The 13,108-nt window shown below is 43.6% G+C and overlaps 1 protein-coding gene across 4 annotated transcripts in view; it reads left to right on the top strand.

Moving 5' to 3' along the window:
- Positions 1-13,108, top strand: part of LOC115111174 (unconventional myosin-Ib-like) — a 155,581-nt gene that overhangs the window by 101,326 nt on the left and 41,147 nt on the right. For all 4 annotated transcript variants that reach the window (XM_065013600.1, XM_065013604.1, XM_029637070.2 and 1 more), the window contains exons 12-18: positions 1,899-1,985; positions 2,172-2,237; positions 3,736-3,840; positions 5,878-5,940; positions 6,264-6,464; positions 7,158-7,384; positions 8,894-9,094. In XM_065013600.1, coding sequence (XP_064869672.1) covers positions 1,899-1,985; positions 2,172-2,237; positions 3,736-3,840; positions 5,878-5,940; positions 6,264-6,464; positions 7,158-7,384; positions 8,894-9,094 — 950 coding nt within the window. The remainder of the gene's footprint in view (positions 1-1,898; positions 1,986-2,171; positions 2,238-3,735; positions 3,841-5,877; positions 5,941-6,263; positions 6,465-7,157; positions 7,385-8,893; positions 9,095-13,108) is intronic.

Raw genomic sequence — 13,108 nt, 5'->3', positions numbered from 1 at the left:
AGAGTCCATCAGAACGTGTCTTAACAAATATCTGGCCAGGTACCATAAACAGAAGGGTTTAAAAGGCCAGACGGACACAATAAATCAGAGCACATTGGTTGTAGGTCTTAGAGGAACTATCAAACTAAGGATCACCAGATTATCCATAGCACATCATCACCAGTCCAAACATTAGCTCCTAGAAGTGTTTGTTTGTCCGGGAGGTTATGCCTGGTCCTGTCACAGTTCAACTCTTCCTGTGTGCGCCCGCACGCAGTGCATTCGAAAAGTATTCATACCCCTTGACTTTTTCCGTATTTTGTTACGTTACAACCTTATTTTAAAATGTATTACATTGTTTTTCCCCCTTGTGAATCTACACACAATACCCCATAATGACAAAGCAAAAAAACATATATTTTTTTGTTAAATTATAAAAACTTTACATAAGTGTTCAGACCCTTTACTCAGTACTTTGTTGAAGCACCTTTGGCAGCAATTACGGGTATGACGCTACAAGCTTGGCACACCTTTATTTGGGGAGTTTCTCTCCTTCTCTGCAGATCCTCACAAGCTCTGTCAAGTTGGATGGGGATTGTCATTATTTTTAGGTCACTCCAGAGATGTTCAATCGGGTTCAGGTTGGGCTCTGGCTGGGTCACTCAAGGACATTCAGAGACTTGTCCTGAATCCACTCCTGCATTGTCTTGGGTGTGTGCTTAGGGTCGTCGTCCTGTTGGAAGGTGAACCTTCGCCCCAGTCTGAGCACTCTGGAGCAGGTTTTCATCAAGGATCTCTCTACTTTGCTCTGTTCATCTTTTCCTTGATCCTGACTAGTCTCTCAGTCCCTGCTGCTGAAAAACCTCCCCACAGCATGATACTGCCACCAAAATGCTTGGCATTCAGGCCAAAGAGTTCAACCTTTATTTCATCAGGCCAGAGAATCAGCCCTGACCAAGGTCCTTCTACCCCGATTGCTCAGTTTGGCCAGCTCTAGGAAGAGTCTTGGTGGTTCCAAACTTCCATTTAAGAATGATGGAGGCCACTGTGTTCTTGGGGCCCTTCAATGCTGCAGAAAAAAATGTTGTACCCTTCCCCAGATCTGTGCCTCGACACAATCCTGTCTCAGAGTTATACGGACACTTTTTTTGACCTCATGGCTTGGTTTTTGCTCTGATATGCACTGTCAACTGTGGGACCTTATATAGACAAATCATGTACAATCAATTTAATTTACCACAGGTGGACTCCAATCAAGTTGTAGAAACATCTCAAGGATGATCAATGGAAACAGGAAGCACCTGAGCTCAATTTCAAGTCTCATAGCAAAGTGTCTGAATACTTATGTAAATAAGGTATTTCTGTTTTATATTTTTAATACATTTGCAAAAATGTCTAAACGTGTTTTCACTTTGTCATTATGGGGTGTTGTATGTAGATCGATGAGGAGAAAAACACATTTAATGAATTTTAGATTAAGACTGTAACAAAATGTGGAAAAAGTCAAGGGGTCTGTATACTTTCTGATTGCACTGGGGTATGTATACTTTCTGTTTGTGTGTGTGTGTGTGTTTGCATGAGGAATGACCGCCTCTCTCTACTCCAGTGTGGCTGTGTGCCAGAGAATGAGCCTTTAACTATAGGAATATTATTCAGCCCACTCTAGGACACGCTTGCCTGTTCTGTTGTGGATGGTTGGAATGAGAAACATTCTACAGCTGGAATTATAGCTTGACTGATTGATGCCACTTTTACGTCCACAAAGACTTATTTATCTGAGCTCCATGAACCCTGTCCCAGTTGACTGGTGAATGCTATACTACTACAAGCATTTGTCAGAGATATTTACTACAGCTATCTTTCTCTGTGTATGAGAGCACTGAAATCTGTACACTAAGTCTTCATTTGTGATTTGCAAGGCCTACTATGCCCGTGATGCCCTGGCCAAAAACCTCTACAGCCGTCTGTTCAGCTGGCTGGTCACCAGGATCAATGAAAGCATCAAGGTAGGGCCTCTCTGGTCTCGCTCATGACCGTATATCAACAAGGTTTGTCCACAGTTATTCTACAAGCCCTTGACTATAAAGATATATATAAACCCTTCCAAACTAGATGACATGATTGTCATGAAGACAGGACTATAATTTTATGTGTATCTTATACTTTCTCTTTCCCTTTATTTCTTCTCTCAGGCTCAAGCAAAAACGCGCCACAAGGTGATGGGCGTCCTGGACATCTATGGTTTTGAAATCTTCGAGGTAAGAGTAATTGCACATGGTAGTGAAATGACCTCACATCTCCCATCCCCCATAAGCGTAAGCGTCTTGTTTGCCTTACACAAAGAATTTGCGTGGTTTTGTGACATAATACATTTGACATGAAACACTAGCAACTTAACTTCCACAGTGCCTCTTTAAATTGATCTCTAAGGTGCATGTTCCTAATATTCCTGACTGTTCCCCACTCATTGTGAAGTCGTTTCATTCCTCTCTCCTGAATGTTGTTGTCTGGGCCGACAGGAGGGCGTAAGTACACCTGCCGAGGGCGTGCTGAGTGCAGTGTGCATGCTGTGATCTAGCTCAGCCCTTAATCCTAGTCTTAATTCAGATCCTATCTGTAACAGGACTTCCCTTGTGTTTTTGGGGGGGATATGAGGGAGTACTGGTGTCTCTCTTAAGGGAAGGAGAGAACATACAATAGCAGAGCTATTCTGACTCGTGTATGAATTAGCCTTTTTCCAGATCTGTTATTGCTGCCTTGCCAACTCCTATGGTCCTTATCAAGCCAAATGTTTGGTATGACAATAACCGTAAGGGTTGGCAAGGCAATGGAAACTGATTTGGGACCAGGTTATGTATGAACATCCTCCTTCTGTTGCCATGGGGGTCCTTCTCTTCCTGACCAGAGGTCACCAGCACGTTCTTCATGCCCTGTAGTTATGCTGTTCTAACCCTCAGTAACCTAAGCAAATGGAGTGATATTGTTACCTAACCCAAGGCTACTGCTGTTAGCCAAGAGTCATGACTGGAAACTAAACTGATCTTCTAAACTGATAAGGGGGATAATTTAGAAAATGTAGATATTTTAAATTGTTAATAATCTTTCATATTTTATGCCTGTTCACTGTCTTTGTTCGACACCTTTGAAATGAGCTACTGATAAACACTGAAGCTTTGCCAAGATTAGTTTACATGCATCCATGATAAGAAACACAGATAGGACTTTGTCCAAAGACTCTGTCCGTTGGGTTTGTTAGAGGGGTTGTAAAGCAATAAGGAGGAATGCCAGTCAAATGAAGTTTTATGCCCTCATTGTCCTGGCTGTATGGGACTGTAAACTAGCATTGCCACAAATGTATAGTCTGTTCCCACAGTAGTCTGTTGGTTTGAAAAGAGACATATTCTTTGTTAGCGTGACATAACAGTGAAGGAATGGGGATCAAGGAATTTTTGTCTTTTTGGCATTACCCTAGTGGTATCCAACAAGGGAGCCGCAGTGGGAGAACAGGACCTGGGAGGGACCCGAAAGCTTATTGAAAGGCTGCATGTCAACATAGCAACAGGTGGTGACAGATGGTGGCATTTCAGTGTCAGACAGGCAAGAGAGGAGAGCAGTCAGTGTATTACTGAGTCCCCCCCCACCCAATATGTACTGAAGGCGGTGCAATGTGGTACCCTGCTGTGTGCAACTGGAATTGTACAAATGTTGCCTATTTAGAACATACGTTTAAATGGTGTCTTTGGGGGTTCTCTACAGGACAACAGCTTTGAACAGTTCATCATCAACTACTGCAATGAGAAACTGCAGCAGATATTCATCGAACTGACGCTACGCGAAGAGCAGGAGGAGTATATCAGAGAGGTAAACTGTGCCCTCGTTCACCTTACTGGGGACTACAAGGGTGTGTTCACTAGGTCATATTGTAGCTTTTTAGTGTGAAACCTTTCAAAAAGAACAAGAAAAATGAGTGTTTCTTATTGGGACAAATTGTGGTAGTCCCTCAGTTTCAGTGTGTTTTCTTCCCTTTGGTGCTTAATGAACTCAACCCAGTTGTTGCACTCTAATGGCATGCACTCAGAGGAGAACATTGCCCCATAAAGCCATCCATCTCTCACTGTTCACCCCCAGCCTGTCAGCCTCTTTGTGCCCCCCTGACACCTAATCTACATTCCATACATTGACAGGCCAATTTGTAGTGTGAACCTGGCTTGTCATGAAGTGTTTGGGTAGGTCTGGGTTGTGATATTGTCCTTGCCAATATCAGTCTTTCACCTTTTGCCTTCCCTGTTTTCTGTCTCTGTCTTGCTCTTTCACTCCTTCCTATTCGGTCTATTTTGTCCTAAATTTCCTATTGTCCATCTCTATCTTTCTAGTCCCCTCTTTCCATCCCCATTCCTTGCCCTCACCCTTCTCTCCTGCTCTTTTCACCATACTTTCCATCTATTTTGCCCTTTCCTTCTCTCTCCTCTCTTTCTCTCCTCTTTCTCTCCTCTCTCTCGCTTTCTCTCCTCTTTCTCTCCTCTCTCTCGCTTTCTCTCCTCTTTCTCTCCTCTTTCTCTCCTCTCTCTCTCCGCTTTCTCTCCTCTCTCTCTCGCTTTCTCTCCTCTCTCTCTCGCTTTCTCTCCTCTCTCTCTCGCTTTCTCTCCTCTCTCTCTCGCTTTCTCTCCTCTCTCTCTCGCTTTCTCTCCTCTCTCTCTCGCTTTCTCTCCTCTCTCTCTCGCTTTCTCTCCTCTCTCTCTCGCTTTCTCTCCTCTCTCTCTCTCGCTTTCTCTCCTCTCTCTCTCTCGCTTTCTCTCCTCTCTCTCTCTCGCTTTCTCTCCTCTCGCTCTCTCGCTTTCTCTCCTCTCGCTCTCTCTTTCTCTCCTCTCGCTCTCGCTTTCTCTCCTCTCGCTCCCGCTTTCTCTTTCTATTTCTCTCGCTCTCTCTTGCTCGCTCTGGCTCTTTCTCGCTCTGGCTCTTTCTCGCTCTGGCTCTTTCTCTCTCTGGCTCTTTCTCGCTCTGGCTCTTTCTCTCTCTTTCTCCCCCCCCCCCTCCTTTGTGGGCTTTAGGGACGGAATTGATCCTTCACTCCAGCAGGGGTAAACACACTTCTCCCCCGGGGGCTCAGGCCTCTGTTTGCTTTCAGAGCTCTGAGTATGTGAGTGCTGCTCCCTTGACCTCCCTTCCATTATATTCCACTGCCTGGCCACCCTCCAGACCAGTGCATGGGAAAATACTACACTGTGGGAGACAGGAGGGGACAGGGGGCAGGACAGTGGGGACCACTGACCAATCAGGTTGCGGAGTCCACATCCCCAAATGGCTAACCCAACCAGCCCCTTTCCTCTCCCCCAAACCTGGACTCCCTGTTTGTCTGTCACACAGACCAAGTCAGCCAGAACCACCAGTTTCCAGCCCCAACATGACATAAAGCTCCAAAGCCTAGTCCAAGGCCTATGGTTCGGCACCATTTGTCGTCTTGAGCCTTGTGCTCTTATTGAATTGTATATACATTGAATAGAAAATATATTGTAAGGACTGTTACTGTATAAGGCCCAACCAAGCTGCAGCTGTGTCAGCCCATGAAAACAGAAGATCTATGGGAAAGGTTCATTGTTTAACTTTGACTGTATAGCTTTGGTCAGTCAGGCCAGGCAGACGTTTTAGAGACTATCAGACAGATAGTGAACTGCTTAAACAGTTCTCATTCCTTAATCTCTGGACTTCATGGCCCATTGGTTAGTTATCTGTCTGAGATTTATAGAAGGTCAGTGGCTTTCTCTTAAACCACTCAGGTCTGTATAAGTAAGTCTAGATGAGGTCAGGATTACGCTACAGGACAACGCTTTCTTGGCAGAAGAAAAAAAGTGAATAGTTACCCCTCTTTAACCTCTTGACATCTGTTCTTGTTTGTGACAGGACATTGAATGGACCAACATAGAGTATTTCAACAACGCCGTTATCTGTGACCTCATTGAGAATGTAAGTAGGTCTCCCTTAATAATGTCATCTGATTCTTGTAAAGCAAAATAAAATACAGATTTCCCATGTCCTGTCAATAGCAATAAGACATGACCACCCTAAAGATAACTTTGCTCTTTCACAGTTAACTCTATTTGGAATATTTACATTACTGTATCTTGAATTTAGAATGAAGAACCTCTAAGAAACCTCTCCTCCTCCTCTGTCTAGAAACAGAATGGTATCTTGACCGTTGTTAAAAATAGTAGTAAAATCCTTAGTTGAGAATGACCTGTTTAATGTCTTAAAGTATTTCTAAGAATTCGCCCCACTCTTTATTCTAGAACCAGAATGGAATCTTGGCCATGTTGGATGAGGAGTGCCTGCGGCCAGGCACAGTGACTGACGACACCTTCCTAGACAAGCTGAACACCATCTGTGCTGAGCACCAGCACTTCGAGAGCCGCCTCAACAAGAACTCCAAGTTCCTGACAGACCACAGCCTGCCACACAGCTGCTTCCGCATCCAACATTATGCTGGGAAGGTACAGAGGAGGAACACACACACCTTGCACATCATCAAATACTTGATTGAGCTTGCCTGGTGCAATGCAACCAATTGAATAGAAAGTGCAAAGCTCACACAACTGTCACTCGAAGTATTTGAAAGAAAACCAATACTATTTAAACCCAGGTCTGCAACGTCTTCAAAAATGATGGGAATGGGACAACATGTCATCACTGGCCAGGTGTTGAGACAGGATAAATACTGATTATAGTCACCATAGCAGAGCGTGCAGATTTGGCTTAAGAGCATTACCTGGAGGGCGTCACATGCAGTGAAAAAAACATCAGTATTGCATGGGATTTCCTTGACACATGATGGGATCAGAATAGCCCAGAACATCTTCAGTTTTAAAGATTCTCTGGGTAAATAGATTTATAATCCCCATTTGGTCAACATGCACCACGGACAGTGATGCATTTTTATGAAGCAATCCACAGCAAACATTTCCTCAGGATGAGTTTAGGGTTGACAATAATAAACTAGTACTTCAACTACTTCTACAAAAACATGGCATACATGGCCACACACGTTTACAGGATTCAGAAAAATGACAAGAAAGAAGTTGTCAGTTAACAGAAGTACATTTTTATAATTAAGGGAACGACAACAGCTATGTTTTGTGTGTTGTGTCTGACTGTGTTAATCTGTTCATGTGTCATCTTTTGTGTAGGTGCTGTACCGTGTGGAGGGCTTTGTAGACAAGAACAATGACCTGCTGTACAGAGACCTGTCCCAGGCCATGTACAAGGCCACCCACAGCCTGATGAGACAGCTGTTTCCTGAGGGAAACCCTGCTAAGGTCAACCTGAAGAGACCCCCCACTGCAGGCTTCCAGTTCAAGGCCTCTGTAGGGGTACTCATGAAGAACCTGCAGACCAAAAACCCCAACTACATCAGGTAAGCGACCATTCACTCTGAGGATCATGTATTCTAAAGAATCAGTATTTCACCCCTTTTTCTCCCCAATTTTCGTTGTATCCAGTTGGTAGTTATAATCTTGTCCCATCGCTGTAACACCCTTACGAACTCGGGAGAGGCGACGTCAAGAGCTGTGCGTCCTCCCAAACACGACCCCGCCAAGACGCACTGCTTCTTTGACACAATGCCCGCTTAACCCAGAATCCAATGTGTTGGAGGAAACACCGTGCACCTGGCGGTTGTGTCAGCGTGCATGCGCCCGGCCCGCCACAGGAGTCACTAGAGCACATTGGGACAAGGATATCCCGGCCGGCCAAAACCTCTCCTAACCTGGACAACGCTGGGCCAATTGTGCACCGCCTCATGTGTCTCCCGGCTGCAATGCAGCCCGGGATCGAACCAGGATCTGTAGTGACATACAGTTGAAATCGGAAGTTTACATACACCTTAGCCAAATTAATTTAAACTCAGTTTTTCACAATTCCTTACATTTAATCCTAGTAAATATTCCCTGTCTTAGGTCAGTTAGGATCACCACAACATGATGCTGCCACCCCCGTGCTTCACGGTTGGGATGGTGATCTTCGGCTTGCAAGCCTCCCCCTTTTTCCTCCAAACATAACGATGGCCATTATGGCCAAACAGTTCTATTTTTGTTTCATCAGACCAAAGGACATCTCTCAAAAAGTACGATCTTTGTCCCCATGTGCAGTTGCAAATCGTAGTCTGGCTTTTTTATGGTGGTTTTGGAGCAGTGGCTTCTTCTTTGCAGAGTGATATAGGACTTGTTTTACTGTAGATATAGATCCTTTTGTACCTGTTTCCTCCAGCATCTTCACAATATCCTTTGCTGTTGTTCTGGGATTGATTTGCACTTTTCGCACCAAAGTACGTTCATCTCTAGATCGCGTCTCCTTCCTGAGCGCTATGACGGCTGCGTGGTCTCATGGTGTTTATACTTGCGTACTATTGTTTGTATAGATGAACGTGGTACCTTCAGGCGTTTGGGAATTGCTCCCAAGGATGAACCAGACATGTGGAGGTCTACTATTTTTTTTCTGAGGTCTTTGCTGATTTCTTTTGACGTCACCATGATGTCAAGCAAAGAGGCACTGCCTGTGAAGGTAGAACTTGAAATACATCCACAGGTACGCCTCCAATTGACTTCTGACCCACTGGAATTGTGATACAGTGAGTTATAAGTGAAATAATCTGTTAACAATTGTTGGAAAAATTACTTGTCATGCACAAAGTTGATGTCCTAACCGACTTGCCAAAACTAGAGTTTAACCAGAAGTTTGTGGAGTGGTTGAAAAACAAGTTTTAATGACTCCAACATAAGTGTATGTAAACTTCCGACTTCAACTGTAGCTAGCACAGTGCCTTAGACCTCTGCGCCTCTCGGGAGGTCCTGAGTTGTCTCAACTCTGATCCACCTTTTGTGTGACCATGCATGTCCATGCCTTGGTGTCTGTCTGTTTTCCTCAGGTGCATCAAGCCCAACGATAAGAAGGTAGCCCACATCTTCACCGACTCACTGGTGTGTCACCAGGTGCGTTACCTGGGCCTGGTGGAGAATGTGCGCGTGAGGAGGGCTGGCTACGCCTTCCGCCAGCCCTATGAGTCCTGTCTGGAGCGATACAAGATGCTCTGCAAGAAGACCTGGCCCCAGTGGAGAGGACCCGCCAGGTAGGACCTCTGCTCTACCTGAACAGAAATGCTGTATTTATTATCTGCCTGTTCAGAATGTTGTATTTACCATATGATAAACCTAGAGCAAATATATCTACCTCACTCTTCCTCATTCAAATCAAGGAAATAACACCCTTTTTTAAACTTGTCACAAAGTGATATTACAATATCCTCTCCCACTTTCAGCAGAATTCTGTGAAATTACAGCATACAGTACTAACGACAGGATAATGTAGTAACAGCAGTAGTCATCCATAGATGATTTTCCCAAACATATCCCACCGTGATACGGCTACGTCAGCAAGCCATGTTGGGGTGGCTAGATCTTGTAGTGATCTGCTTGCTTTGTGAGACAAACAGTCAAACCAGGGTTCCTTTACGCTGCCCTGGGCATTTTGAGGCTGTTGGTTCTTAGCTCTGATGCTGTCACGTTATATTCACTGACAAGTGAGATGGCGCTGCAGTGGATAGCAGACGTTTTACGGGCTCCTGACCAATTCTACTATTTTGTGTGCTTTCTTACAGTGATCTTAACTTTTTTTGGACATAATGTCTCATCCATCATTTCCTTTCACCGAAAATAGTTTCTGGACTTCTTCTCAGGTTTTTGCCTGCCATATGAGTTCTGTTATACTCACAGACATCATTCAAACAGTTTTAGAAACTGCAGAGTGTTTTCTATCCAATACTAATAATAATATGCATATATTCGCAATTGAGACTGAGGAGCAGGCCGTTTACTCTGGGCACCTTTCATCCAAGCTACTCAATACTGCCCCTGCAGCCATAAGAGGTTAACAACAGCTTGTGCGCTATCTCTGTTAGAATACCACATGATAAGCTGCAGACCATAGCTGTCTATTTAGCTGTCTATTTACCACAACAAACTAAAAGCTTGCACGAAGACCGCACTCAATGAGTGCGTCGCTTTTCGTGGACAGTGATTTTAGTGCAAGGAAACTGCATTATCTCATTTTTACCAGCATGTCACCTGTGTAACTAGAGGTGACAAAACTCTAATCACTTTTACTTCACACAAAGAAATGCATACAAGGCTCGCCCTCCCTTTGGCAAATCTGACCGTGACTCTATCCTCCTCATTCCTGCTTAAAGCAAAAACTCAAAGAGGAAGTACCGGTGACGCGCTCAATACGGAAGTGGTCTGATGAACCAGATACGAAGCTACGGAACTGTTTGGCTAGCGCAGACTAGAATATGTTTCGGGATTCATCCGATAACATTGAGCAGTTTACCACATCAGTAACCGGCTTCATTAATAAGTGAATTGACGACATCATCCCCACATCGATCGTACGTACATATCCCAACCAGAAGCCATGGATTACAGGCAACAAATGCACTAAACTAAAGGTTAGAGCTGCCGCTTAAAAGGAGAGGGACACTAATCCGTACGCTTATAAGAAATCCCACTACAACCTCCAAGCCATCCAACAGGCAAAGCATCAATACAGGACTAAGATCAAATCCAACTACGCCGGCTCTGATGCTCGTCGAATTTGGCAGGGTTTACAAACTATTACGGTTTGCAAATGGAAACCCAGCCACGAGCTGCCCAGTGATGCGAGTAGGGCTGTTGCGGTTACCTTATTACTGCTACACAAGTAGTCATGTGTCATGACCGCAGTCAAATTCCACGTGACCGTTGTGTCACACTAATCTCCTTTTGTGCACTCTACGCGTGGTAGTACCCAACTCACTAACGAGCGCCTAGTGGCCTGGTACTCGGGGCTCTATTGTCCCTCTAACCACTGATATCAATGCAAATGCAATTGAAAATCATATCAAACACTTATCATGAAAAGAGGGTCATTCTTTTAAAACTAACAATTAAGGTACATTTTTTTGACCTCACTGTGATGATCAATTTGAAGAAAAGTTTATCAACAGGTTGAAACTGAGTGGAAAACATGGTCATTGTGGATTTTGTTTCAAAGCCAAACAATGAAATGGACAGCGCTTTCTAAGGTGATGATTATTTCAAAGCATTTAAGATGTTGCATGTAGAACACCCATATGCATATTACAGCTTATGCATGGACACATATATGAGCCCAAGCCCCCCCAAAATAATAAATAAAAACGGAATTAAAATAATGATTGTGCCGTTATACAATACATAGCCTACTGAATATTATTATATGGCACAAAAACATACAAATAAATAAACTGCTTTAAGATGTCTTTGGTATATAATTGGTCTAGCCTACACTCCCAAATTAAACAAATTTGAGTAATTGCCTTTGAGTGTGGACTGTATTATTATGCATACTGGATGGACTGGTTACCTTATGCTATACTGCAGACTTTCTATCCATAAGTCTGAGAACATATAGGCATAGATGATGCTGCTGGTTCAATGATTGAATTTGTATTGGTTTGTCCTTTAAAAGTTGCAGCTTACTGCAGCGCAGCTTGTATGATGCCTCGGAAATCAATGGCACGTTATTTAAGTTTAACCACTGGTACCATTTAATGCTAGTTAGTGCTAGTTTGACCACCAGAGGGCATCTTTGAGAAATATTTGATAGCCTTCAATAGCGGTTGTACTAGAGAATTGAATACCTTTTTTTTGTAAGGACATAGTATATGAGACTGATTTTAAGAAATTTTGCTTAATTAAGTTGATTAATATTATGGTGTTTCTATTCCAAGAAAAACGATAAACCCTCTGGGTTTCCGTTAGAATGGAATGGAAAATATGGTGCTGTACAACGTGACAGTCGGGAGTAGAGTGCGGGCACGCGGGAGACTGGTGTTCAATTCCCCGACTGAGAGGAAGGAGTAAGCTGTCCTTGTGAATAAGAAATGGTTCTTAACTGACTTGCCTAGTTAAATAAAGGTTACACTATGAGCATAACATTTCTACACCCTAATCTTTTAATTCTAGTCTAACTAATACCCCAATGGAGATGCATTGAATTATCAAGACCAGTCCCCGTGCTTGTCTCAGAGCAGCGCGAAACTGTGCTAAAATAGTTGTAGGCTATTGCTTCTAACTTCAATATGCTCTTTAAATAAATAAGACCTACACCACTTTTAACAGCACATTATTCAACACTAGTGAGACTCATGTTGCCTGCGGTAGGCCTACAGTATATCGAAAAATATGACATACCTCTCATTGTCAGTTAGTTTACAGTAGGACCCAAAAGCATAATCAGTGCTCTAACTCCTCCTTGCGCTGGCCTGGAGCAATGAAGTGGTGACGCAGGGTACTGTACTAAACCACAAATGACCTTTAAGTCCCGCAGCATTATCGCACAACTTTTAGTGGAACAACCACTGTAAGCATATTATGTTTGCCTATAGCATGGCACATAGCCAGATAACGTACAGTAGGCTTACTCATATTCAGTTCTTCTGAAATACATTTTCTTCTCATAATGTTTCTTTAGACCTTCCTAAAATAAATAATAGATTTATTGTGATGGTGTAGATTAAATGGATTTACTAGACTTTTTTAAATGTAGATGCTCCAAAGGATAGCATCAGTGGCTTGTATTCATGGAAGCCTAGAGATGCTACAAATATTTATGTTAATCAACTGTAAATTACTGTGAGACCAGCAGTCATTTGCATGACAATAACTGGCTGACAAAATGTCATGACCGCCACAGCCTTAGATGTGAGCCTACCAGACGAGCTGAATGCCTTCTATGCTTGCTTCAAGGCAAGCAACACTGAACCATGCATGAGAGCACCAGCTAGCTGTTACAGATGACTGTGTGATGATGCTCTCTGTAGCCGATGTGAGTAAGACCTTTTTAAAAGGTTAACATTCACAGGGCCGCGGGGCCAGACGCATTACCAGGATGTGTACTCTGAGCATGCGCTGACGAGCTGGCAAGTGTCTTCGTTTACATTTTCAACCTCTCCCTGACCGTCTGTAATGCCTACCTGTTTCAAGCAGACCACCATAGTCCATGCCGAAGAATGCCAAGGTAACATGTCTAAATTACTATTGTCCTGTAGACCTCATCTGTAACCATG

This window comes from Oncorhynchus nerka, linkage group LG3 (assembly GCF_034236695.1).
Source record: "Oncorhynchus nerka isolate Pitt River linkage group LG3, Oner_Uvic_2.0, whole genome shotgun sequence".
Taxonomy (NCBI): domain Eukaryota; kingdom Metazoa; phylum Chordata; class Actinopteri; order Salmoniformes; family Salmonidae; genus Oncorhynchus; species Oncorhynchus nerka.
This window is presented reverse-complemented; position numbering and strand designations above follow the sequence as displayed.